Genomic DNA, 27,750 nt, shown 5'->3' with positions numbered 1-27,750 from the left:
CTTCTGTGATAGGCGCTTACTGTGGTTATTTTTGTAACACTTATATTGAATATTTTCCTTCAGATGTCTTAAAGTGCAAAGCTATTTGTTTTAAGAACAACAAAAAACTATATTTTTTAGCCATACTTCATGACAAAGCTTAGATAAACCATTCTATTTTTGTGACAAAAGCATATTGTTCTCAAACTTTACACAATGTAGCATGATAATAAATTGCAAAGCCAAAAAGGTTGAGTAGATCGACATCATCAGAGAACTTTGGGTTTGCAAAAATCAACCTTATGATCGGAATGTTGCAGAAGATGGCTGTAGACCTCTGATTTCTCATTGGCTCTATGTTCTTTGACCCTTGTCAATTGCTTCTCAGTCACATTAACTGAAGATGATACAAGCTTGTATCGAAACGTCTTAATAATCAATAAGATCGCGATCAACTTTACCTTTTTGGCTATGCAATTTATTATCAAGCTACATTACAGATCTGAGCATAGTGTACCCATTTACACAATGTGTCATGAAACTTTCAATAACTTTATAAAATAATGTTTTACAATTAGATATTCAAGCATACTATGCCTAAATATACACTACAGGTTAACTGCCAATATTATAGTAATTAACTTCTTGCGTATAATATTAAAATTTATAATTGTATTTTTATTGTTATGTTATGTTGTTAATGTTAGTCTGCTGTAAGTTGTGAGGATCACTTGTGTAATCATTCAAGCCCTAATAACAAAACTGTACGTTCCTTAAATATCAGTGCTTGTGTTTTAGTATACCTATAAATCAATAACATTATAATTAAACCTTGAATTAATCTTACTCACACTAATGTGCAACCTTTAATCAATACCAGGTAAAATTAACTTGAAAATGGAGCTGCCCTTTTGGGTTGTAGAGTTTATTGAAGAAGGAAGCGTAGACATTGTGCCATCAACTTGGATTGTGCAAAGAAATGAGCAGGTTTTTTTCTGTTTTAAGTTTTACTTAGATAACTGTTAAATCACATACACATTCAAAGGTGAAATGTAGGTAAATTTTTTGGTAGTTGACGGAGATGTTGCATGATTTTGACACCATAAGATTTGTGTAGAATAATTTATATACTTTTTAGTACAGTTTTACACCTAAATATCTATTTTAGCTAATATTAGCGGATTTTAAATTATGCAAACATTTTAGTTTAAATCCTACTGGCCAAACAGCTCTCCTAGGCAAAAAGCAAAACGATTGGAAACACCAGACCCTAATTGGAAGTTGTTCAATGTTCGAATTTTTAAGTTTGCAGGTAAATTATTAGTTTGTATGTTTGATGTATCATTGATGCCTGACCGTGGTGTGAAAGTTATTATTTCAGCATTTGTTTATTTTAAATACCTGTTTTTATACATGTTGTCAAATAATAATTTTTGCATAATTTTGTTTTAAGTCTTTACCATTATATTTTTCATTGTGATTAGTGGTTTATAAAACTGTGGGTAACTATAGATTCTCAAGTGTGCATTTTAGACCCTTTCTGTAATTTTTGAAACTAGTCCATTTATTTGAAAAGGGTGTACAAGCATTATCATATTGCTGTGTAACCTCAGATTTCAATAATATTACTTTTTTCCACAGATAGCTTTGAAAAAGCTCAAAAATTGTGCACTAAGGCTGTAGAGACGTCAAATTTAGAAAGTGATGATGAAGTCCCAAGTAGGCGTTTAAGAGTACAAAGTCCAATTAGTTTTCTAGAAGGTATTAATAGTTTTGCTTTATGTTTTTGCCTGTGTTGTAACATGAATAAAATCTTTTATCAATAACAAATTTGGTTGAAAATGTTTTGATAAACACTTTGAAAATGTTTTGATAAACACAAAATATTTACATTGTGTTATAGAATTTTAAGGTGTGTTTATATTTATATAAATCCATATCTTTTTGCTTACTTTTTGTAGTGGAATTTGACAAACAAAAAGAAATACCAGAAGATAAAAATAATGGTCAGTAGAAATATAAAATTTAAGTTTTTACAATTTTTTTTAACCATGATAGGTTGACTTTTTTAAGAATTGGGTACCATAAAATAAGATGTATGATAATGAAGGATTGGAACCAATATTCTATGCCAAATCATAGTAGTATTGGTGGTACTTGTCCGATACCAAATTAAAATAGGCATTTAGCGATGCCCCTATGCAGCCATTTAACTTGAATAACTTTGACAGTAAAAAAAAACTATTTTTAATTGTGTTGACCATCGGCATTTGCACTCTTATCTTTTATTTTTTCATAACATGGCCAGTGATCATTATTTTTTTAAGTCTCTACTTGTAAATTTATTTCATAAAAATATGTGGAAACCCCAGAGTAATTCAATTTGTAACCAGATCTCAGACCGCTGTACCTTTTATCCAAAATTTATGCATTGGTATGGCATTGAAATAACACGAATACAACAGATCTGTCTGCTAGAAGTGTTTCTATATCCAAAAACTGTGTGCCAATTTGGCCTTTCACTCCTGCATCAATTTTTCCATGTTGGTTTTCTTGATATTTAAATTAGGTTGAATGTTTTTGCACTCTGTATTAAAAATTTTTCATGTTATTTTCTAATGTTAAATTGCTAATTTAGAGTTATTTTAAATCAGAAATGGATGATAGTTGTGCGTCACAACAAAAGGCAACTACTCAAGAGGAAAGACTAAATGGTAAATTTATTGTTTGTATAACACTTTTAAGGAAAATGTAATTTTTTATACAGCTTAGTGCAGTGGTTACAAACCTTTTTCTCCTGTGCACCATTTTAGTCGATATTCAAATATAATTCCCCCTTACAAATTAAGTTTGCTAAAATATTGTTTACATAAATATTTTAATGTAATTCTTACAACAGAAGTTAAACTCTTGATTATATCTCTAGATATGACGTCACAAATCATCAAGTGACCTAGACTTGCAAATTATTAATTCGTAAACAAGTGCAAAGCTTTATCTTTTTTCTTTTCTCGAAATTTCTTTGAGTATCCACTTTAAATCAATTATACAAGAACTTTCATTTTTTTAGCTCATATATAGCGAATGCAGCAATAACACATAACACAAATTCCCCCCTAGTGATTCAGTCCATTGTTGCAAATTGCAGTTATATATTAAGCTGTAAGTGCTTAGATACACACCTTAAAATGTAATTCTGTTACTATTTCCTTGACAAAAACATAGAAATTGGGAAGAATTACTAAGCGCGTCCATGCCACCCAACAACTTAAGAAATGGTCTCCTTTTAAATTTCTGTAAACTTATATTCTTTTATGGGATGAACCCTTTTCAAGTTGTCATTCTAGAAAAAAATATACGTTGGGTAACTGTTTTCTCCTTTTACAGTCAAAATTGATCTTCTTCTGGAAATGCAAAAAGAACTGGACAAGCAAGTTAGAAGAGCTTTAGTAACTATTCCCAAAATAGACCAACCTCTAGAATTTGATTTACTTGAAGAGCCGATGGATAGCATGTCACAATTGAATCAATTAGAAGAAAGTATAAAAGAAAACAAAACTCTTCGTCAAAACATGGTGAGCACAGGGTGTTATCAGCAGTTTAAAAATTATGATACTATATAAATTACACCGAAAGATTTTGCAGATTACAGAATTGGTCGATCAATGATGCAAGCAAGGCAGGCTAGAGAAACAACTAGCCGGCAGTGAGGTTTGAACTCACGACCTCCGGCCATACCAGGACCGCTCTAATAGCAACTGAGCTTCACAGGCTTAAAAGGGAGCGAGTTCGAACCTCACGACAGGCTAATTTTTTTCTAGCTTGTTTTGCTTGCATCATTGATCGACAGATTCCGTTAGTCTGCGATGACTTTCGGTGTACTAGTACGTAAGCCGTAATCGTTGGTCAAAGATATCTTTCATAAGGGCTAAATCACAGTAGTTACACACATATATGTGTGTGTAAACCAACTTAAATTGATCCATAGTAAAAGTACGTTTTTATTTTGATGTTTGCAGGTAAGGTTTTTAACAGGAATCGGTGGAGGAACATTAGGCGACACCGTGCGAAGAATAATGAAATCTATTGGCACAGCTGGACTTTGGTCAAATTTTAGCTACAGGGGAAGAAAGGGGAAGACAGCACTCTGTCAGTATACATTGTGCAAAGTTATTTTAAGTAGGTTTTTGTTAATACTTTTTACCTACAAAGTTAAAGCTTGTGTGGTAATTTTGGTGATTAAAAAGAACCTTGTTGTTTTAGGAGGCTGTCATGCTCAGAACAAGGCAAATACTGTAATGGCCATTGAAAAGGAAGTGCAAGAATTTTTAAAGCATGCGCCATACAAGCCTGGCGGATCTTGTTACAAGGTTAAAAATTTTAATTTTTGAAGTCCGACTATTAAAATTTATTTTTTTCAAATTTGATACTGTTAGTTGTAGTACAGTTTTAAATATACTATTGCTTGATTTTGCAGAAAACTAAGTCTGCTTCGTCATCCAACAGTTCGTTTGAAACGGAAACATATCTCTCATCCTCTTCGGATTAGGGTATGTATAATCGCTGCGTATAATTTGCATTACCTTGAACTATAGTTTTGTTGAATATTAAATACGTGACTTCAAACGGTGCTGCCTATACTGTATAGCAGTGGTTCCCAAACTGTGGTACGCGTGAGGCTTTTAGGTGGTACGCGACTAACTTCAGCATACGTATAAATTTGCGAAAACTTTCAACTTTTAAAACTTTAAGATTGGGTAATTTGTAATGTTGCGTTTTGGTTACCTTTAATTTGAGGTTTTACACGTTTATGACGTAACACTTATCTTGTTCAAGATAATAAAACCCTAATTGTTGCTGGTTTAGTATGCATGAACTGAGAGCAGCAGTATAGTATTGTCGCTCGTATGCATTGACCAGCTGTTTAATTTATGGCTTTTATGTCTATCTGGAATGACATTTGTTAAACTTTAATACAGCTACATGCTAATTTTCTTATCTATATGCTAAAATAGTTATAGTTTGAAATATTATAGTCGGATGTTACTTAGGTGGTACATGGACACTGTACAAAAGCTCAAAATGGTACGCGAGAAAAAAAGTTTGGGAAACACTGCTGTATAGGATGCCCAAAATAATGTGTTTTGTTTAGCTGTAATGTGCTGTGAAATTAATGGTGCTGCTTTAGTTGTATTCAAATAACATTTGATTGTTAACTATATTTATGTTTTTTCATACAGACCTTCTTCGAAAGTGAAGCAGATTTCATTTTATGATTAATGTGCATTTGTTGATTGAAATAAAAAGAAGTTGGAACAAATCCAAAATTTTGTTTTGTAGTCGCCTTTTTTAACAGCGTCGGCAACTTAACTAGAGACAATTTTGAGGCTTCTTGATTCACCCAAGGAAAGTTTATGACGGACTGTAGTAGCAGACACCCGTTTGCTTTTCCAATAGGCAACATAAGAAATCAACGTTCAACGAACCTTCTTTTCAAATGTTACTTCTAAACGTTTATACAACCTATATTCGTTACGTTTGAAACTACGTATTAAAGTCGTAACTGGTTGTTCACAAAATCACGTCCGTACAACCTTTTAGCAAAACGTTTAGGTAGCATAAGAAATCAACGTTTATACAACCTAAATTTATAACGTTTGAATCTACGTTTTAAAGTCGTAGCTGGTTGTTCACAAAATCACGTCCGTACAACCTTTTAGCAAAACGTTTAGGTAGCATTAGAAATCAACGTTTATACAACCTAAATTTCTAACGTTTGAATCTACGTTTTAAAGTCGTAGCTGGTTGTTCACAAAATCACGTCCGTACAACCTTTTAGCAAAACGTTTAGGTAGCATAAGAAATCAACGTTTATACAACCTAAATTTATAACGTTTGAATCTACGTTTTAAAGTCGTAGCTGGTTGTTCACAAAATCACGTACGCACAACCTTATCTTTAAACGTTTAGGCAACCTAGAAGTCCAACGTTCAACGAACCTACTTTTCAAATGTTACATCTGAACGTTTATACAACGTGTATTTCTAACGTTTTAATCTACGTTTTAAAGTCGTAGCTGGTTGTTCACAAAATCACGTCCGCACAACCTCATCTTTGAACGTTTTTGGTAGTTAGAAAAGTCTTAAAAAAAACGTTTAATAAACGTAATTTTGTTTGCTGGGCTATGATCCAAAGGCAGGGCAGTGTCACCTCAAGCTTGATCCGAGGTACGAGTTTTATTGTGAAGAAACACCGATACATTTGTTTTGAAAGGATTTTAGGATTCCATAGTTCAAACTAAATCGCCTCATTAATTTAAAGCTGGACGGTAATAAGATAAAGTCAACTACACGTGTAGTATATTTTAATGCAATAAGACATCGTTGAAGTGCAAACCATATTTTACGATGTTTGTGCGTCGTGCACGAATGCAAATAGAAATAAAATATATGTATAACACATTAGGCAGCACACAATATGCATTTACTAAGTGATGCTAATGATTGGAAAAGGTAATAAAATATATTCATTTGATTTCTACGACTGATTATATATTTATATAACTATAGTTTACTCAAAGCAACCGCAAATTAGTAAAAAAATATTATATTAAAATCTGCAATAGGTAGAAATTGAGGAACTACATGCAAGTGATGTTAAACCAGGCTGAGTAATACATCATATTAGGATAAAACGTAAAATATTCTACGTTGATAAAATTGCGATGTGTTACTATAGGTCGCACAGTGTTAGAAATATACCAATGCTATCAACGTGTTGTTCAAATTATGCTTTCAAGAAAGTTTTACCTTGGCGCATAGATTGCCAAAACTTGTACTACAAACTAAAAAAATACACTTTGCCATTTTGAAATGAAGTACCACTTTAACTGAAAAAGATTTCAAAAAAGTCTCCGTTAGCAAATAATTAAACATTGCACCATTTCCTATAAGCAATTGCTTGAAGATAAATCGAATGGCATAAGGTGAGACAAAACGATGTTTGTTGCTGCACAAGTTCACTTAAACACGCTTGTGTAGTCCCATACTGCATTTAGTGTGATAACTGTGATATACTGTGTGTTGAGTTGTTTGTGTTGTAAAAAAAGAAGTAACAGTACAAGCCACACAGTCCACAGGCAAAACTCAAAAAGAAGTAACATAATAACAACCTATCATGCACCTGAAGTAAACGAGGAACACAATTCATCCGTTATCGTACCTATAAACAAAACGCATTAAGAACGGCGGGAACCAAACAATCCCTTTCACAACGTACATTAACAACACTAAAAGATAGAGGTTAAATGTAGTTGAACGAGGCCGCTTATTAAAATGCTGATCGACTTCGCTGTCGGCCGCGATTTACGAGCATGACGACGCTACGCTTGGGCGACTTTTGGCCAGTTGGCGCATGTCGTTTGTCCTTAAGCGGCCTTAAGGTCGTAGCCAAGGAATTGGTGATGGCGATGTCGGTCACCTTGCTATCCGAGGACAAATTCAGGTCACCGGGTATTGACTGAGAGTAGTGTTGCTTGCGTAAAGGCAGGGGACCTATTTCCTTAACGGATTGGTAGGAGACAAGGCTGGGAGCGTAGGGTACCCGCGGACGGCCACGACGACGGACAGCGCGGTGGCCAAGCTTCTTTTCTGGAAACGAATGGGGATTCCCCATGCTGTGGCGCTGGGGTTGCTGTAAAGATAAAAATCCATACTTAGGGTGTCACCAGCATTGCTTGCAAGGCAGAGGAGTTAGTAATTGTGTAATTGTCCATAAAAATGGTATAGTTACAAGTGCGCAGGTTTTATTACAGCCAAGCTGATTAGGCTATTTAACATTCTTTCCTTACGTACAGCGTTCAAAGTCAGGTCGACATCTTCAATCCTAGGCAGCTCCGAAGATGATCTTTTTGTCTACACGAAAGAGTAGTATGTATCAAACATGTGCAGCTTGTGCACATTTGTAAATCACTATATATAGACAGGTTTTCTTCTGTTTAATTGATTTAAACATAAGGGTATGTTCATATTGAGAAAAAATGGCGTTTTTAATCAATAAAACTGGTTTTATGATGAATAATATACAAAGTGATCAGTGAGGAACGGGATAAATATCAGATGACTCTCTTTAGGAAGCAGTAATAATAAAACACTACCTTAGTCATAGGCCCGGGAGTTAGTTCCGTAATGGTAGATGTGATTGTGCTCAGCGATAAAATACTTTCCTTTGTTTCCGATCTGGGTAGCTTTGGCGAAATGTTTGGACTGAAATTAAATGAAAGCAAAACTAATGCGGTCTCAAACTGCAAAACATCATTAACTGAACTAGAACTGTAAATCCTGCAAGCGAAATACACAATAGAAATTAGGAGACGGATTTTTTTAAACAATTATTTAGTGAAATTGCGACAATATAACGGATGTTATCCAGTTATTACATGTTCATCATGAGCAAAAGATTACGTAGGGAGAACATAACATATAGCACGTAACTTTAATTTAAGCCTTTAGGATAATTTAATAATATTTATTCCTGCGGTTGGTACACGACATTGTTTACCTTGACCACCTTGGCTTGGTAAGTGTGTGGGGCAGTTTAGCGTGATGTGACGAGTTCAACACTATCGCTGGATCCTAATAAATAAAAGCACATGCAGACACTTATATTCTGTCAAGTTAAAGCTAAAATAGCTACTTCTATGTCACAAAAAGCAAGTTTTTACAGGTTAATTATAAAACATTATAGTTTATAAAAACTACGCCACGAAGACGCTACGGTTTTATTACTGACAACTAACATGCCGTTACCCAACTTTACGGTGTTTAAACAGAACAGCAGGTCGCATCCTACCTTGTCAGCCTCTTTCTGGTGAAGTTTCTTAACAAAGTTGACGAGCAGTTTGTGAGGTACTCGCGCTTTAGGCTCCGGTTCAACACGTGAACCTTTCACCACAACAAGTGCGTTAATCGGACCATCTCCTTTTGGCGAATTTACGGAAGTGACAACGTTGTTGGAATTGTTGTTGTTGTTGTTGCTGCTGTTTATATTTATATTCTGGTCGTCTCCAGCGTCGTCGACTTTTGATTCTGCAGTCGTTAAAAAACAAAACGTCATAACGTAAGAAGGGCAATTGCTAAGTCTTCAATTGAGTCACATACAGTGCCGTTTTTGTAAAAATCCACACACATATAATAAACATCAAACTATGTTCTTTATCGCACACTTGTTTCATAGTTCGCCACAGTCCCGTAACGTCACAGGTTAACATGTAAATATATATTGACTCTGGAAAAACTTCACCTTTATATACGACATCCGTTCTACACGTTAAATCCTAAAACTATTTTCAAGGTAAACAGGCAATACAAACAACATAACAACAGTAGCCTTGCTAATCGTGTATAAAAATAAATGTGTTTCAACGTCTAAAAGCCACCTTCGTGCTGGAGATCCGCCAGCACCGCATCGCTCGGCTCGACTTCCGGCTCGGGTAGCTGAACGTCATCCTTAAGGTAGACGAACACAACCGAGATGTTGTCAGTGGATCCGCTTTCCTTTGCTTGCGCGCATAAGTGCTGTGCGATCCCGCGTCGGTCGTTGTTCGCATCCTTAAAGTATTCGCGAACCTGCGAGAAAACGTCGTATGTTCGACAGAGAACCAAAAAAGTCTAGGGCTTTTACTGAAGTTTAGCGGGAATGTATTTTGCATATTACGTTAAAGCGAACGAGTATTTTTTAAATTAAACGAGAAACTTTATTGATTTGCAAGTTTTCACTTGTCTAAATTAAAACATATTTTGATAACAATACCAATTCAAAGTACTTTTATTATTATTTTAGAGTTATAAAACAGGGCATAAACTTACCAAGTTTACCAGGTCGTTGCCAGTGTACACATCCCAGAAGCCGTCACAAGCCAGACAAAGAAAGTCTTCACTGCCGTCCAACGGCACTGTAGTTGTGTCGGCGTCTCCGCATACGTACGGCTTATGATCGGCGTCGCCTGAACAGGTTAGGTAAAATGTGAAAAAATCATGGAAACTAAAGAGAAATGCTAAACAAAAAACTACTTCTTAAATTTCAATTTCGTTGCTCTATCAAAGAACGTAGAAAACGAAAAATATTTTCAACATTATTACCAACAACCAATTGTGCCCAAAATAACACAGCCCAAATTCTAGGACTGTAATATGTGTTTTTTAAACTCTAAAAGTAACGAAATATACTTTTAACCAACAAAGGGCATCAACGAAAGTAGGTCTCTACCACAACTAAGTTTGGGATACACAAAGTAGTGCTATTTAAACTTGCAACATTGGATCATAATATTATGTGGCCTTAAAAAGTTGTTCTGTAAGTTTAGAAATGCAAAAATGCTAGCATCAGACAGGTGGGAATTTCAGGCATAATAGCAAAACAACAAAGGGCACATTTTTCATGACAGCCTACCGATCGCTCTGGAAACGGCCAAACTTCCGTTGACCCTCCACGCGCCAAACCACACCACGCAACCTCCCATCTCCTCTATGCGAAGTTTCTCGTCCTCTCTTTCCGGCTTGTGAGGATTGATTATCTGGTAATTGCAACGATTTAAATGAAAGCAGTAGACGCTGTGAGTCAAAAGCTACCGTTTTGCCCACACACTAAGCGGCTGCCGTAATCCTTTTGATAATAGTGCATGTGCTAGGTTAAAACAAATGGCAAAGTCTTAAAATATCCGGACAGCGAACCTAAAGTTTGTTGCTGTGTCATTCAGGTGACATTGTACACCAATACTAAAAATTAGATCATATAAACACTAAAACTTTACAGATGTCTTAAAAGTTTCCCTTGTTGGTACAAATCACGGATCAGGACTTACATCCAGTGCTTTACCATTTCTCACTAGAACGGCTTGACTGTCTCCAACCCAGGCAAGATGTAGAGTGTTCTCATAAATGACTGACACAACTGCTGTTGTCCCACTTCTTATTCTCTACAAGGAAATGAATCAGTGAAAAAACTGAAAATATATTTTATGTAAACTTTGACTTTATTAGTCATGTGTGACTAAATCATTCTTTTAACAAGTAAACTAAGCTGTTAGATGTAGAGGAATATGTTACATCTAGTATGAGAAAGTAAAAATGACAGTAAAAAAATGTTACCTCATTTTTGGCTTTCGAGCAAAAATCATCATCAGTTAGTTTAATTGCAGCCTTTAATGAATCAGAAAAATTGCCGGAAAAGTTTTCTAGGTTACAAAGTTTTAGATGTAGTTGCTTAGCAGCATAGCAAGATGCATCCAATCCACCATGACCATCAAAAACAGCATAAAACTGGACTGTTGCCATGTCCTTTATTAAAAAGAATTAACCTTTTTTTACTCTTATTCATTTGAAACAACAAATAAATACATATTTAAAATAAAAAAAAACTAAATAAGAAACATACAATAAGCATAAGACTGATAGTTTGTTTGAAAGATTCCTTTTTTTAAAGCAAATCACATAATACAAAGCATACAAATTTGTTTGACTATCTAAAGTAAGCATATTTATTGTAGTAACTTGACATATTGAAATACGAACCTTTAAACCCAAAAGAATGTTTAAATTGGTAAAAACATTATGACGGTCTTCCATTTTTCTTCTGGTGTTTTTAATACCACATTCAGAAAACATGGGAGGTTCTTCTTGATTGGAGAGAAATGATGGGATGTGAGTGTTCCACTCATGACACACTGCATGTAGTTGTGTGAGAACCTTATGAGCAATTCCAGCACCATCATAATCTAAAAACAATCTTATATTGACTTAAGAAATCTGGTATAATGTAACATAAATTGCATATGGATGTTTTTTTAAGGAAAACCGAGAATATATCCATATGTAAATCCCCTCTATATTACATGGATGATATTGAATTGAACTCATCAGTTGGCCAAGTGTCTACCAATCAGCCTTCACCCCGACAAAATAATGTAGGCCAAAAATATTTGCATGGCATCTAATTTACATTCTAGCTAGTTGCTGTTCACTACTGATTTAACCTGTCATTCTATTTGGGAGTGTTAACAATAGTTCAGTTATAGTTTGCCTGAATTGTTTACTGTTCTGTTAAATGAGTAGAACTTTTACAATTGTAATACGCTTGTTTAATTCATTGTAGAGCGTGCATTGGTCTTTTGTGTTTCCTATAATTTGTCACAGATCAACAAATTACCACAACAACTAATTTTGTGTTAGCACAAGTTGAGCAAGTGGGTGTCAATCAACACTCACCTAAAATTAATTGTATTTGCATTGGCGGGCAAGTACAAAATATCAAAACTGTAATATAATTATAAGTAAAATAACCCAACTCAACTTACAAATGTCAGAGTTTTCAACTGATGACCCTTTGACATGACTTGATAAATCACTTTTTAGCACTCTGCTGGTGGTATTGTGTGTAAGGGCTAAGTTCAACAAATCTGGACAATGCCTGGAATAAATGGTTAGGGTTTTAAGTAAATAAATGCCAGTTGAAAACAATACTACAACTTAGCGTCAATAGGCTTGGGCTTTAAAGAATCAGGATGTTATTTACTGTACATTCTGTTTATGTATAAACATGGAATATATCTTGTTTTACGCTTTAAAAGCTTATGACACAGAACATAACACATAAGTATGACATAGGTCTACTTAATTTATGGTTTTAGCCATTTTCATAAATATTAAAAAAAATTGATTTGAAGAACAAAAAAACAAAAGCTGTTATATTAGATGAAACACCAAACATGTGGAATATGGCTATCAAATAATATTAAAATTATATTTTAGACAATTAGTTAGGTGATACCATAGCAAAAAAATAAATAACAAAGATTTATTAAAATGCCAAAAAAAGTATGATAGCAAATACATGAAGTGGTGTAAGTTAACCATTAACTTCACTAAGCAACCACAAAAGCTCATACCAATAATGCAGTCAATGTATGCCTGGTATTTCAACAGTAAACAAAGTAACAAAGCATGCTGCATCCTGTTATGTTTAATCACTGGTTTAAATTTAGAAAAACGCACAAATTGGCACCTTTTATGTAGGAATCACTCAAATTATATACATAACCTGTTACAATATACACCAAAATATGTCTGTGTACATTTAGAAAAACGCACAAATTGGCACCTTTTATGTAGGAATCACTCAAATTATATACATAACCTGTTACAATATACACCAAAATATGACTGTGTACATTTAGAAAAACGCACAAATTGGCACCTTTTATGTAGGAATCACTCAAATTATATACATAACCTGTTACAATATACACCAAAATATGTCTGTGTACATAGCTTTAAAAGCAAGAAAAACTAGACAACACCTAACAACAACAAGTTTACTGTTGAGTCAGGAATGATCTAAAATACATATAAAAACACCATACTTTGATGCATTTATGCAACGCTATAATTATCTGTTTTCCTTAAGTTTTATTTTACTTACAATGTTTTCAAGTATTGTAAACACAGATCTATACATTCGCCTTGTAAGTCATTTTCAGCAATACTTCGAATCAATAAGCGAATCGGGAGTGGTTGGTGATCTTCTATTGCATTAGGGTGATTAGTGCAATATTCCTCCAAGAATGTTGTAAACTTATCAGGCATTTCTAATAATTCTACAAAAAGCTTCCAAATTAAAAGTAAAACTTTCATTAAAGCTTTTTATGTACCAATACTTTCACATAAATACATACATACAAGTGTGTGGACAATCATCCTATTTCAATAAAAATCATACCACACAAAAAAGATTTCTTAATATATAAGAATCATAAATTTTCAATAAAAAGCCTATTTTGTGAAAACTGCTGCCCAAAGTGTTTTTTGCATTTTTATTTAAACAAGATTACCTGAATTTAATTTAGCACTAAAGCTTATTTAACTTTTAAACTTGTGATCTGATTTACATCAAACACTTTGGTTTATTATAAATATTGTTTGACGGTAAATCAAATTTGTAACCTATGTCCTGCAATAGAAATCTATTGGAATTATTTGCAAACTACTTTAGTGCCACAACGGATTTCTACTGGTTTGCTAAATAAGGAAAAGCCTAAGTTTGTTGGACTTGCGAAAAGAGGTTAGGTACGAATGCAGGATTTTTATGCTACGCAAATGAAGCGATGCATCAGAGCGTGATGATGCACAGCTTGAGAAGCACTACTTTAGATAATAAATAACTGTTAATTCTGAAGTTAGCACGGTTGTACACAGCCTTTGCAATAAATACTATTGTAATTTAGCAGATTTGTTTGAAATATTAGTGCGAATTCCGAAGTTTAGTACATAAGCGAGCCATGAAAAAAGTCCTGCCCCCCTTTGTTTTAATTGGGTAAACATATTATTTCACACTTTTACTTCTGGATTCCTTTTTTTATTAATTAATATGTTTTGCATTAATATACCAAAAATGCTTATTCTGAACTGTTTATGAGTTATGAACCTATGTTAAGTCTGACCATGCACAAGCCTAAAGTTTTTTTTACTGTAATATCATTCTGGCAACTAAAGGAAAGAGATGCAATTTATTCTATGAATTCGTCATGAATTGTTTTTTAAATAAACGTTTACGCAGCAACTATGCAAATTTCTAAACCTAAAAGAAATGCAAACTCGGTCTACAATTCTATCATATTTTTTTCTTCCGGACATTATTATTGTTAACACTATTTATATTGGGGGGGCGAGTTAGCGTGGGTGAAGTATTATTATTATTATATTTATTCTCCCATATTTATTTATTTCATGCAATTTTAAAAACTCATGTTGTTAGTACTGTAAAAAAATGGTAGTAGACCCAAACATATTGTATTATAGGTTCCTAATTAAATCTAGCAGTAATATTTTTTGTAAAAATAACCAGGTTTTCCATTGCGCAAATATTAGGTTTTCGCTTTGAGTCCAGTTGTCCAGTTGGCTATTGTGTCTCAGCAAGTTTTGCATCAGTTTTGCTTGAGTAATTTTTTTCTGTTGACTATACCATAATAGTTTTATTCACAGTGAAGACAAGGGTTATTATTTGTAGTTAGGAATACTCTGTTAACACTGTTTAAAGTTAGATTTTCATATACGTGGTTCTCCCTTTTAATCTATGTGATCATTTATATTAAAATGGCGACGCACATCAAAAAATTATTCAAGCGTAACAACATCACCGTTTGACCCCACATAACTGAACGACAATTTTGGTTGTTAACCAACACACAAGCTTGCGTGATTGTAGAATGATTTAAACCTTAGGAAACGGTTTTTACCTACGAAATTGTTTATTTATCATGATTGCCGAAGACGCACTTTCCAAATCAGGTCTACACTTCGATGACTTGAATAAACTTCGAGTCCTAGAACCTGAATCAGCTCAGCAAACCACCGAGTTGAAGGAAGAATGTCATGAATTCGTTGCAAGTGGGTTAATCCCGTATTTAAATCGGGTGATGTTATGTCGAACTTAAGCATAGTAAGAAGTATTAGATCAATTCCATACCCCTGATTTCTGAATCCTGATTGCGTAGCAGTATTTTTCTTTAAAATATCGTTGACCACTGTGGAAAGTATGGAAAGTGCACGGGTCCGCGAGTTTTTTTTAACCTTGTAACAGTGCACTCCGAAAATGTGAACCTGCCAAGAAAAAACCTGGACTGCACCCCAAATATGTATATAAAACGCTTATGTATAAGTTTACAGTGCCACGTATGCAACACCGATGGCACTAGAAAATCATAAATTGCACCCTGAAATTAAAAAATGTGCCCAGAAATTTTGCACCCAGGGTCATTTTTTTAACCTTTGTTGCACGCCCATGCACCCACAAAATCTACCATAATTTCCAGAATTGTGCTCACCCAAACACTAACGGACACCATAAGAAAAATTATGTGCAAAAGAAGTAATTCTTAGTTACAAACTAATTCTATAACCATTTCCGAGCTTTAAATTTTAAACTTCTGTGACCGACTCATTCTTCCATATATGGAAAAAGGATTGGTTACCGTTCTTCTAAGTTCGGTAAAGGATACATAGCAAATACCCACTTTCTTAAAAAAAATTTTCTTGTAAATCTTTGGCGTCACAAATTATGGAATTCAGTCGGGATCTAAAATGTGACATTTTGAAATATACCTGCTCTGTTCTTATTTTAGCCATATCATGTAAAAGTTGCTTACCAACATCGGTTTTGGTCAAGGTTCGCCCTCAAAAGTTCTGCTTGTTATTATTTAGGAATTGCATTAACTATAATATTTTTTTAAAGTAGAATTGCCACCATATTATCGCAATAAATTTATTATTTAATACTCTTTTTTATTAAGAATTAATGAATATTGATTTATTGGCTAATTTATTTTACAGAAATAACAGATTTTCAGAATACTGTTGGAAGTTTTATTGAGATGACCAGTGATTTGGCTAAGGAAGTGGAAAGAGAGAAAATAAAGGTGGAATAGTTCCCATGATATCATTAGATGTATTAATTTTATGCTTAGTAATATTAATTTAGTTGCACCAATTCAGTTCTTAAGGCAACATGGTATATTTATGTGGCCCGAAAAAAAAAATTTTTTTTTGGACACATGTTGTTTTTGTCCGAATTATTATTTTTTTTTTTTTTTTCAGTCAATTTTTTATGGCTCACTTTTGACAAGGAAAAAAACATAGTTGGAACATGAAATTTTCACAACTGTTAAATACCCTCCCAAAGTTGTTTCTAATATAAAAAAAAATTGCCTAGGTTCTAAGGGGTGGTTTTTAGGGGGGCAAAACTGTCCTTTTTTGTTAATTTTGGTTTTAAGCACTTTTCAGAGATAAAAAAATGTAAAAAAAATCTGATATATTTATGGATGATGGATAAAAGACATATACAATGCTAAGTAACAAAATTTTAAACCTTACCCCTGAACTTTTCATCCGGGGGGTCAAAATGCACAACACTTTAGGAAATTTCAATGATATATTTACACTAGAAGGAAATGACATAAACATCTGAACATTTCACAAATGTTAGAGAACCATTTAAAGCTGATGTTAAAATAAACATTTTACCTCTTGAAAAAAGGGGAGTAATTTAGGGGGGTAAAATTAAAATTCGGCCGTTTTTGTGTTTAGAGGTGTCTAAAAAACTAAAGAAAACATTGTTAAATAGTTTTCAATTATAAAGACAAATTATAGATTGCTCCTCAGGCCAATTTTGAACTTCAATTTAAAATAATTAACCTATGGGGGAAAATAACTAAACAAAAATATAGAAATTAAAGTGATTTCATTCATAGAATAAAAACTGGAAACAGAGTGGTGTACACTGCCTCCACAATTTTTCATTTCAATCTGCGGCGGTAAAATATGTTGTTTTGTAAAAGCAATAAGTTAATTTGCTAAGAGAAGCCTCTTTTTAAAAGGCAAGTCGCACGCGCGAAGTTTCACTGAGACAAGCCCTTCGCACAATGAATGTTGCACGCGCTGGACCAAAAAAGCACAGTAGGCAGCCAGACGCTTCGCGGCCAGAATAAAGCAAGCGATATGAACAAATTCTGCATTGAAGGTTTTCTGCCGCTAGATTAGTAGATAGCTGTAAACAACTAAATCGATTACGTCACACTATTGACTTTTGTCCCAATGAGAGGCGTACAGGGGTGCAAGAAAAAATTGTCAAATATTTTTTAATTATAAAGACAAGTTATAGGTTTGCTTCGCAGCCAAATTTATATTAAGACCACTGGCAATCAATCTTGTAAAAGTGCACCATGTCCAACCTATACCACGCAACTTCGGGCCACATCCGCTTTTGCCTGCTAAAGCACCGAAACTGGAAGCACAACATTGGGAGTATATGGACACTGACAAATAAGACCCGTTTAAAGAATATAGAATAACTAAGGAATGACACCCTGGTAAAGTATAGTAGAACTGCGCTGTACCCCCCTGGTATAATATAGTAGAACCGCACCATACACCCTGATATAATATAGTAGAACCGCGCTATACCCCCTGGAAAAATATACAAAAACCGCACACCCTGTCTAGTTTTACTTGCATTTGTTGACAATAGTTAGTCACGTATGTATGTCACAGTTGGATCAATTGTAACTTCTAATTGTAATTGATGTAACTAATAACAGTTTTTTAATGTAATTGTAATGTAATTGACACATTTTCAGTCGTGTGTTTCTCATTGTAAATGTAATTTACTAAAATTTTGCTCAATACATTTATATTGAAAAAATTAAAGTTTGAATGCCGAAAATTGTAATTGATGTACTAATTAATAACAGTTTTTAATGCAATTGTAAATGTAATGTAATTGAAACATTTAAGGGAGTGATTGTAATGGAACTGAATGAATGTAATTGATCCAACTCTGATGTATGTATAGAATTATTTATATGTAAACCACTGTTACATCTATATCAATTCTCAATCAATCCAGTGGTAGCCTCGCAGCAAAGTTCATGCTTTTCTTTTGGAAATTAATACATAAATCCTTTTATTTTATTGCTATATTTATATGATAATGTCATTGTAGGCTATTGGATATAGAAACCTTCTTAAATCTGTGGCAAAGCAAAGAGAATCACAGCAACAACAACTCAGGGCATTAATCACTGAAAAGAAAACTGAAATGGAAAGGTAAATTGCATAATTGGGTCCAGTGTTCTTTTAATTTTTTGTTATTATTTTATATACCAAGTCTTAAGGTCCACTATTCATGGATACAAACTTAAAAACAAAAGAAATTGTGTGTGTTGTGCCTGGCAGTTAAACGTGTAGTTCAAAAAACTAGATTTTTTTTCCTAACTCATTTACAGATTGTTTATGCTAGTTTTATTTTAATGAGGTCAAACAACTAATATGTTTCATAATTACAATACAACAAATAATTTATTAGTATAGCTAACTGTAAATGTGTTGATAAAGGTTGCGTGTTCAACATGAATCATTGAAGAAACAAGAAATGGGACAAGTTGAATTTATTGAACAATTTTCCACAGCGTAATTTTGAGTTCTGTTTCAAATGCTTATTTTTTATTATTTTGACATCAACCTTGTACAGTTTTTATTAAGGTGATTTCAGTTTTATATAAATAAATATAGCGCAATCTTTTTTTTTATAAAGATGCTTTTTTTATAGTGATATATAGTAAAGTAAAACTTGTTCAATTAATGGTAGGTCAATATCAACCGTGGTTGAGCGTAACTAAGTTGTAAATCAACTGTAGTACAGGACTGGCGATTGTAACTTAGATTCTGAACAACGTGTAAACCGTAATGCCCAAATTCTAAACGAGTAACAGTGCTGGGCGCAGTGTTTTCGGATTTTTTTACTTGCGATTTAGGTGAAAGTATGTTCTATAATCTAATAGTTAGTGATATTACCACTGTAAACGTAGGCCAAGGAATAAAGCCCCTGAGTATAACCAAACAAATTTCCAATATAACAGCTCTGGACGCCAGCCATAAGACCGAGATAAGAACAACACTAACGTCAGAATAAAACACATTTCGGAATAAGGCCAAAATAGGACTAATACCTAATGGCATTAGTACGGTCTAAATCGGAATAAGTCCTAAATCCGTCGGAATAAGACCTAAAAGGTCGGAATCAGGCCTAAACAACACTTTTAACTAAACCCAAACTCGACCCCTAAGCACAGTGGTTCTTAACCTTTTTTCAGCCGCGCCGCCCCTTTAATAATTTTCTGATGTCTTACGCCAGCCTATGAAAAGCAATTCGACATTTTGTAATTATATATCACTGAGACAACATAAAAATAGTGAAGGGTATTGTTAGTCGCGCGAAGCGCGAAAAAAATTGAGTTTTATTTGGTCGAATTGGCTAACTGTAACTTAGGAGGCGTTTCGCATTGGGCACACAACAAATTGCGCGTGCTCGACACATTGATTTTATCGAGCTGATTTTGACAAACGTGTTGTGAGGTTGTATGATGTCGAGCGCAAAAAAATGTCAAGCGCAAATATTAAACATTGCGTTATCGTGTTTCAAAAGATCTAACGACACACAGTCACAATACAACGGCAATATGAAAAAACAATATAGTTTCGCGCAAAAAAGTTCGACTCCCCATGTTGCTAGCCTGTTGTCATATATAAAATAAGGATGAAAATAGTCCAAAAGGGCGATAACTTTTATCGTTTATCTATAAGTTAATGAAATAGTGCGGTGATACCGTCGATGTTATATGTATAACAAATAGACAGAAAACATGCAACGCACTCCAAAAAACATTGTTGTAAAATGGAATTAGAAGCCTCGCGCGGAGCGCGAAAAATTTCGGCAGTTTTAATGTTAAAGTTGGCAAAAAACAGGGTTTGTATGTAGGAGTTATGCTTAACCCAAACGAAACCATTAAAATCAATGCAAAAAATAAAAATATTGAAGTCGAGCTCGCGCCCCCCTTAAAATTGCTTGGTGATTAAGAACCGCTGCCTAAGCACATCACCAACTCCCCTAATAATTTCAACACTAACCCAACAATAACCCCAAACAGGACCAAAAATCTGGTGCCAAAACAGCGGCGCCCTCACGGCGCCGGTCAAACTAGGGCGTCCAAACGTAGTCACCAAAACTGGCGATGCCAGACCGATGGCCACCGATCGTCCCATACGCCATACCTCCTACCCACAGGTTCGGGTGTTATTTTAGCCTTATTCCGATGAATTTAGGACTTATTCCGGTTAATTTAGGCCTTATTCCGAAGAATTAAGGACTTATTCCCATATATTTAGGCCTTATTCCGATGAATTTAGGACTAATTCCGATATTATGCTGTACTGGATGTTACTGCGTATTTGGCTGTATTTTGTCGTTGGTCTTAATACTATGGTTATATATATTTTTCTGCATTAGGTATTGTTGCTTTTTTGGTTCTTACTGGGTGTTCCCAACAGCTCTACAGCCGTTCTATTTTTCTAGTTTTTTTCAGCACAGACTAAATGAAGTTATTTGCCATCTTAGACTGTTTTGTTTAGTCGATTTCATTTAAACAATTTAAAGTTTTTGCGAGCTAAAGCATATAAAAATGTTATAAGTTTAGCTTTACAAATTTTAAAAAATTGCTACGGCTCCAGCCAGGCTCATCAAAAATAATAAAAATGGCTCCGGCTTCACAAACAAAATAAAAATGGCTCCAGTTCCTGCTTTGGCTCCAGCAAAAGCTTGCCTCCAGAGCTCCGGGCTCCTGCTCCCTAGGGACCCTAGCCATGGTAACCATTGCCCAAGAATTAGAGGGACTTCTAACTTTTCTGGAGGACTGTCAAATCGCAAAATTTTAAAGCAATAGAAAACGTAGAAAGTATTCTTCGCTCTGAGCTATCTTGATGTGTGTGTATAGTTAAATCGGGTATTTCTTTCGCGCAAAATTCAAGCCAGCTTGAGTGTACAAACTGCACTGATATGCATTATTACGTAATATTCCAGTAAATCTCTGACGCACAACCGATTTTTCGGCTTAGGCTACTCCCTGCGGTATGGCTGCTTGTTCGTTTTTATAAACCTAAAATTGACAAAAAAAAAATTACTTGAGTTTGGTTTGCCGATGAAGTTTGGTTTGCCGAAGTATGTTTGTGACTGTGTAGTGCTTCAGTTTACCTGGCAAACAGAATATAAGTGCAGGAAAGTTAAGCTTATGTGTGCTGGTCAACGCTATATACAAGGCAGAGTGGACCACAGAAGGTGATGAGATGTACCAAACATGACTAATGAAAACTGTATTTGGCGGTGGCCTAAAATCCTACCACAGCGTTGTGATAATTTAAAGCAATGTACAATATTAGGGTGAGGGTGGGCCAAGTATTACTATTTAAACCTACCCAAACCCGCATCCTAACCCAAATAATGTTCGACTTTGTGGATTCTAGACCAGACCCTCTGTCACAAATTAGTATCTAACGAGTGTCTCTTTCCTTATGCTCAGAACTCGTTTCTTCCTCCTAGCAGATGAAACTAGGCATATTCAAATTATAAACTTGCATTTATATAGGTTAAATTGGCCAAACTTTCAATTTATAACGTTAATGACACCTTGGCAAATAAAATAGATTTGAATATAGCTTGAAATAACAGCATTTATGTTTCAGAGGACGTTCTCGCCGAACCCTTGAAACAGCTGCGTCGAACCCCAAGTGTTCGATCGAACCCTGGTTAAGAAACACTGTTCTACATTAAACGATTTCGGCCGTCCGCGAAACGAACAGATTAAGCGGCGAACGAATTGAAAACCACTCCTTTTTGAACGATTAAGAAACAAGAGAACTTAATTCATTCCAGCACCAAAACGAGAGTGAATAAATTAACGAAACAGATTCGAATCCGGCTTAAACGTGCACATAAACGGGCTTATTTGATATAAAAATCAGAGAGTAGAACCGTTTAACTTTTCCGGTTTAAGGATTTTTTCCGACTCCAGTTCAGTTTCGGTTTCGTGCAATTTAAAAGTTCCGGTTTAGCACCGTTTGGCAATCGTTATTTCAAAACCGGTTTATAAAGATCCGGTTCAGATACAATATAAGTTGAGTTAAATCTAAATAAGTGGATCAACAAATGTATAGAATATTCTTTGAATTGTAATTAAGTCATTTAATCTAAGTTACGTGAAGTGTTGAAAAAACAGCAACTCATTATTGAAATATCTGAAAAATAAAAAATTAACGTTTTATTTAATCAATAAATTCACATTTTTTCATAAAATTTCTAACATGATATTGACTCTGTAAAATACAAGTTGTGACATCATGCTGGAGTGAATCGCTTTTGTTTACAGGTTAGAGTTCGGTTAAGGCAGGGTTTTCCAAACTGTGGTCCGCGGACTATTGGTGGTCCGCGACGACTGCACAGGTGGTCCGTGGCGATATGACAAGAAATTAAAAAGTTACGCATATACGTTGTACAGCAGAGGTCGACAACCTAGGATCTGGCCTGTGAATGTAATTTATCCGATCCGCAGCCTCTTTGACAACTGGACACGAGTCCATTAATTCTCATACTTTTTGACTATTCTAACTAAGTAAGTGCGAAAATGTTTCGCGCTTTGCGTTAACAATCTTTATACCGCTGTCATTTAAACTAGATTAGCGCTTCTTGCGCTGTCTAAGACTGACTAACTGCCAAGTGCCAAAGTGCGTCGAGTACAGACGAAAAACGTATTAAAACATATTGGACATACATTTGAAATGTAATACAAACTTGCAAGAAATTTGAAAGAAATGCCGGAATAAATTTGAAAGAAATGCCGAAAATTAACAAACACTGAACTAGATTAACTATTAAGGTTTTCGTGTTTTCCTAAAGTGGTTTTATTACACTTTTCAATATAAGTAACGACGTGTGGACTCCCATTGATGTTATCAGTTTTGTAAATATATGAAATTTGGCTTTATATTTAGTTTTTGCTTTGTATAGCGGTCCGCGCATTTACAAAATAGTGATCCGTGGTCCAAAAAAGTTTGGGAAACCCTGGGTTAAGGTATTCATGTTCTTTCAAATTATTCGGTTTCGTTCTGGCTCGACTCCTTAAAATCTTGCTAAAAACGGTTAAGGTTAGGAAAAAAATGACCCAAAACCGGTTCATAAAGTTCCAGTTCGACTTCCTTATAAAAATGAACCTTAAACTATTAAATTTGTTTATAGTGTAGCGTATCCTTTTATTATATGTGTTACGCGACATGCTACACGCGACACGTCTTTCTATCGTGCTCTTTTAGCCGTTGCTGTTAAAATTCCGCCATTCTGGCCACAAGACGCCGAACTATGGTTTTTACAAGTAGAAGCACAATTCAGTGTGAAAGGCGTGACACTATCGAAAACAAAGTACCATCATGTGGTAGCAGCAGTGTCACCCGAAATCGCCGCCGTTGTGCGGGACATTATAAAAAACCCAGATGACGCGGATCCTTACGCGCAGTTAAAATGTGCACTCATCCGCAGGGTTTCGATGACCAAGCACCAACGCTTACAGAAACTTCTTCGACATGAAGACCTCGGCGATCACAAGCCTTCAGAAATGTAAATGCAACATCTTATGGGCGAAGAAGATTCGAAAAATTTGCTTCGCGAACTTTTTCTTCAACGATTACCAGGCAATTTGCGAGTAGTTTTGGCCACACTTGATCTGGAATTATCAGCTTTGGCGCAGAAAGCCGACAACATGATTGACCTGATGGACACGTCACCCATTTTGGCCCAAGTCAATCAACTGCAAAAAGAAATTGCAATTCTGAAGCGCAATACGCCGCAAACAAGAAACCTGCACGACGCTCGACTGTGCTGGTACCACAGGCGATTCGGTCCTAAAGCACAAAAGTGCGTTTCTCCCTGCGAGTACAAGGGAAACGCCTCAACCAGCCACTAATGGCGGCTAGTGCCGCTGGTTGTTCTCGCCGCCTTCTTCACGTTAATGACCGCACCACTGGACAAAGGTACCTCGTGGACTCCGGTGCTGCGATTAGTGTTGTTCCTGCCACAAGAATGGATCGCAACAGTTGTAAAAGAAAGCTGGAACTCGTTGCAGCAAACGGAAGCACCATCGCAACATTTGGTACGCGGTCGATCAACCTAGACATCGGGCTCAGCAAAAAGTATGTATGGTCTTTTATTATAGCCGAAGTCACGCAACCGATTCTCGGCGCAGATTTTTTTCGACATAACGGAATACTAATCGACCTTGGTAAAAATCGACTTATTGATGCTAAAACATTTAACTGTGTTTCCGCTGGTGTTTCCCACTCATCTTCTTTTGGTTTGGTAGCATTAACCCATGCCACAAATGAATTTGGAACACTGTTTAAAGAGTTTCCTTCTATTCAAAGCGCGGTTTACAATGACGTTTCTTTGAAACACAATATTAAGCATCACATCGTAACTAATGGTCCCCCAGTACATACAAAGGCACGTCGACTCTCTCCTGAAAAGATGAAAATCGCTAAAGCGGAATTCCAAAACCTTCTAGACTTAGGAATCGTGCGCCGTTCGTCTAGTACATGGGCTTCGCCTTTGCACATGGTTTGCAAAAAGTCCGGCAAATGGAGGCCATGTGGCGATTATAGGAATCTAAACAGTCGAACTATTCCTGATCGATATCCGATTCCTCTTATACAGGACTCATCTGCTAACTTAAACGAAGCGAAAATCTTTAGCAAAATAGACCTCATCCGTGCCTATCACCACATTCCAGTAGCAGCAGAAGATGTACCAAAGACCGCCATTATTACGCCGTTCGGCCTTTTTGAGTACACACGTATGCCATTCGGGTTGTGCAATGCAGCCCAGACATTTCAACGTTTCATGGATGAGGTATGTAGAGGGCTGGATTTTATCTTTGTATATCTAGATGACATTCTTGTGTTCAGTCCGACCAAAAGTGCACACCGACGGCACTTGCGTCAATTGTTTCAAAGGCTTGCGAAATTCGGCATTGTCGTGAATCCAGACAAATGCGAGTTCGGTACTTCGGAGCTTGAATTTCTAGGACACCGCATTTCAACTGAAGGAATCGCGCCACTTGCCGGAAGAGTTGAAGCTGTTAAGAATTTCCCGCAACCGACATCCAAGAAAGGCCTTCGTGAGTATTTGGGACTTTTAAACTTTTACCATAGGTTCATCCCAGGAGCAGCAACAATTCTCCACCCACTTCACCTTGCCCTGGGTGGGCAAACCAACGATTTCGTATGGAACAACGACTGTACAACTGCTTTTCTAGCATCAAAACACGCACTTGCCAAAGCAACGATGCTGGTACATCCCAAACCTGATGCGGCAACACGAATAACAACAGATGCTTCTGCAGTTGCTGTGGGCGCATCTCTCGAACAATACCTCGATGGCAAGTGGCAACCGATTGCATTCTTTTCCAAAAAACTAAAACCCGCCGAAACCAGGTACAGTGCGTTCGACCGCGAACTTCTCGCAGTATATTTGGCCGTTCGGCATTTTCGATACTTTGTAGAAGGACGACAATTTTCAGTGCTCACTGACCAAAAGCCATTAAGTCATGCGTTCGACAGAAACTCCAACGAACTTTCTCCACGCCAGGTTCGTCACTTGTCTTTCATTTCAGAGTTTACAACGGATATTCGACATATTAAGGGCACTCACAATTCTGCCGGAGATGCATTATCTCGCGTTGCTATAAATTCAACGATGTCTCCTGCGATAGATTTTGCCGCTTTGGCTAGAGCACAAAAAGGTAATCGTGACATTCGTGCATACCGAACAGCTGTAACGTCACTTAAATTTCAGGACCTTCCGCTCATTGGATCTAGCGATACTATTTTATGCGACGTTTCCAAAGGTTATCCCAGACCCGTTGTGCCACTAGCATTTCGGCGCATTGTCTTTGATGTACTACACAACCTTTCACATCCAGGTATTCGCGCGTCTCGTAAACTAGTTTCCGATCGTTTCATTTGGCATAGCTTAAACAAAGATGTTGGGCTGTGGGCTCGCACGTGTTTACAATGCCAGCGGGCGAAAATTCACCGCCATACATTGTCACAGCTTGGTTCATTTACGCTTCCCGACAAAAGGTTTGCAGAAATTCATGTGGACATCGTCGGACCGCTTCCGATGTCGCAGGGTTACTCTTACATATTTACTTCTATAGATCGTTTCACTAGGTGGCCGGAGGCGATCCCGATGGTGGATGCTACGTCAGAGTCGTGTGCCAGGGCTTTGCTGTCGTGGGTATCTCGTTTCGGTACACCACAGTCCATAACTTCCGACAGAGGCCGTCAATTCGAGTCTAACCTATGGGCAAACCTAAACTCCCTCTTAGGTTCCCATCGCCAAAGAACCACCGCTTACCACCCGCAATCCAATGGAATAGTGGAAAGACTCCACCGGCAAACAAAGCAGCACTCAAAGCCCGATTGGACAACAACCACTATGGGTGGACCAACTTCCTGCAGTCATGCTCGGCATTCGCACGGCCCCGAAGGAAGACATCGGTTGTTCTGCCGCAGAGCTGGTGTACGGCACGACACTGCGGTTACCAGGGGAGTTTTTCTCACCACCGTCACACGGCACCACTACAACCACAGCGGAGGTAACAACATTCCTGTCTAAATCAATGGAGAACGTTCGCGCCATTGCGACATCACGACACTGACAATCGCATAGTAGTGTACCGCGTATACTTCAAACGTGTAAATTTGTTTTCGTGCGTCGTGACTGTCATAGATCACCCTTACAGTGTCCTTACGACGGCCCGTTTAACGTTATAGAAAGAAACAGTAAATTTTTCAAAATTAATGCTAATGGCCGTGTAGATACTGTTTCGATTGACCGACTTAAACCGGCTTACACTGATAATGATTTATTAAACATGGAAAATACTCGCCCCACTTTTACCCAATGTTTACCGCAACGTCCCGATATTCCATGCATACCACCGCAACCCTCTTTTCCCATTCGACCGAGGTTAACTCGACGTGGTCGTGTTATTACTGTGCCTGCTCGTTACCGAACGTGACTAACGCACTGGTGGGGGGTTTTGTAGCGTATCCTTTTATTATATGTGTTACGCGACATGCTACACGCGACACGTCTTTCTATCGTGCTCTTTCCGAGCGGTCACTCGCTCGGTCATTCGAAAATACAAGCTGACGTGTGCACTGCTCTGGCTCCTACAATAGAGATAAATACAATAACTTAATAACAATGTTAAACGAAAACATTCAATTTTACCCCCAAGTAATTCGACTCAACGACCAAGTAATTTAATTTGCCTGAATG

At 36.2% G+C, this 27,750-nt stretch overlaps 4 protein-coding genes across 6 annotated transcripts; 3 read left to right on the top strand and 1 right to left on the bottom strand.

The window, feature by feature from the left end:
• The first annotated feature begins 234 nt into the window (after positions 1–234).
• Positions 235–5,291, top strand: LOC146168476 (uncharacterized). Of its 2 annotated transcripts, XM_083390659.1 has the most exons (10): positions 235–966; positions 1,186–1,291; positions 1,621–1,740; positions 1,941–1,985; positions 2,634–2,693; positions 3,367–3,554; positions 3,999–4,158; positions 4,243–4,349; positions 4,457–4,529; positions 5,220–5,291. In XM_083390659.1, the coding sequence occupies exons 1-9, from the start codon at positions 877–879 to the stop codon at positions 4,526–4,528; spliced, it is 948 nt and encodes a 315-aa protein (XP_083246785.1). In that variant the 5' UTR covers positions 235–876; the 3' UTR covers position 4,529; positions 5,220–5,291. The 2 variants fall into 2 exon arrangements, with proteins under 2 accessions (XP_083246785.1, XP_083246793.1); XM_083390667.1 differs by lacking the exon at positions 1,941–1,985.
• A 996-nt stretch (positions 5,292–6,287) lies between these two features.
• LOC146168475 (protein phosphatase 1F-like) lies at positions 6,288–13,970 on the bottom strand. Of its 2 annotated transcripts, none has more exons than XM_083388752.1 (13): positions 13,456–13,970; positions 12,323–12,444; positions 11,550–11,752; positions 11,127–11,315; positions 10,841–10,954; positions 10,429–10,552; positions 9,846–9,982; positions 9,413–9,605; positions 8,830–9,065; positions 8,539–8,612; positions 8,135–8,243; positions 7,833–7,892; positions 6,288–7,671 (listed from the first exon to the last, which is right to left on the bottom strand). In XM_083388752.1, exons 1-13 carry the CDS (start codon positions 13,665–13,667, stop codon positions 7,309–7,311), a joined length of 2,136 nt encoding a protein of 711 aa, XP_083244878.1. In that variant the 5' UTR covers positions 13,668–13,970; the 3' UTR covers positions 6,288–7,308. The 2 variants fall into 2 exon arrangements, with proteins under 2 accessions (XP_083244878.1, XP_083244877.1); XM_083388751.1 differs by having other exon boundaries at positions 9,416–9,605; positions 12,332–12,444.
• Positions 13,971–15,187: 1,217 nt separating this feature from the next.
• LOC146168474 (intraflagellar transport protein 20 homolog) lies at positions 15,188–19,107 on the top strand. The gene is made up of 4 exons (XM_083388921.1): positions 15,188–15,419; positions 16,362–16,447; positions 18,529–18,632; positions 18,921–19,107. Exons 1-4 carry the CDS (start codon positions 15,290–15,292, stop codon positions 18,997–18,999), a joined length of 399 nt encoding a protein of 132 aa, XP_083245047.1. The 5' UTR covers positions 15,188–15,289; the 3' UTR covers positions 19,000–19,107.
• A 2,038-nt stretch (positions 19,108–21,145) lies between these two features.
• On the top strand, positions 21,146–24,028 carry LOC146168473 (uncharacterized). Its single transcript, XM_083386278.1, has 2 exons — positions 21,146–21,227; positions 23,724–24,028. Exons 1-2 carry the CDS (start codon positions 21,146–21,148, stop codon positions 24,026–24,028), a joined length of 387 nt encoding a protein of 128 aa, XP_083242404.1.
• Positions 24,029–27,750: the final 3,722 nt, after the last annotated feature.

Source organism: Ascidiella aspersa, chromosome 1 (genome assembly GCF_963924565.1).
Source record: "Ascidiella aspersa chromosome 1, kaAscAspe10.2, whole genome shotgun sequence".
Taxonomy (NCBI): Eukaryota; Metazoa; Chordata; class Ascidiacea; order Phlebobranchia; family Ascidiidae; genus Ascidiella; species Ascidiella aspersa.
This window is presented reverse-complemented; position numbering and strand designations above follow the sequence as displayed.

Bases quoted from the DNA above. Each gene is read 5' to 3' on its own strand.
- LOC146168476 (XM_083390659.1), top strand. From the start codon at position 877: ATGGAGCTGCCCTTTTGGGTTGTAGAGTTTATTGAAGAAGGAAGCGTA. The intron at 1,292-1,620 runs GTAAATTATTAG...TTTTTTCCACAG, and splicing joins TCGAATTTTTAAGTTTGCAG to ATAGCTTTGAAAAAGCTCAA. The intron at 3,555-3,998 runs GTGAGCACAGGG...TGATGTTTGCAG, and splicing joins AAACTCTTCGTCAAAACATG to GTAAGGTTTTTAACAGGAAT.
- LOC146168474 (XM_083388921.1), top strand. From the start codon at position 15,290: ATGATTGCCGAAGACGCACTTTCCAAATCAGGTCTACACTTCGATGAC. The intron at 15,420-16,361 runs GTGGGTTAATCC...TTTATTTTACAG, and splicing joins ATGTCATGAATTCGTTGCAA to AAATAACAGATTTTCAGAAT. The intron at 16,448-18,528 runs GTGGAATAGTTC...ATGTCATTGTAG, and splicing joins TGGAAAGAGAGAAAATAAAG to GCTATTGGATATAGAAACCT.
- LOC146168475 (XM_083388752.1), bottom strand. From the start codon at position 13,667: ATGAAAGTTTTACTTTTAATTTGGAAGCTTTTTGTAGAATTATTAGAA. The intron at 12,445-13,455 runs GTAAGTAAAATA...CATTTATTCCAG, and splicing joins TTACAATACTTGAAAACATT to GCATTGTCCAGATTTGTTGA. The intron at 8,244-8,538 runs GTAAACAATGTC...ATTTAATTTCAG, and splicing joins ACCAAGCCAAGGTGGTCAAG to TCCAAACATTTCGCCAAAGC.
- LOC146168473 (XM_083386278.1), top strand. From the start codon at position 21,146: ATGGCTCCAGTTCCTGCTTTGGCTCCAGCAAAAGCTTGCCTCCAGAGC. The intron at 21,228-23,723 runs GTAACCATTGCC...GTGCTCTTTTAG, and splicing joins CCCTAGGGACCCTAGCCATG to CCGTTGCTGTTAAAATTCCG.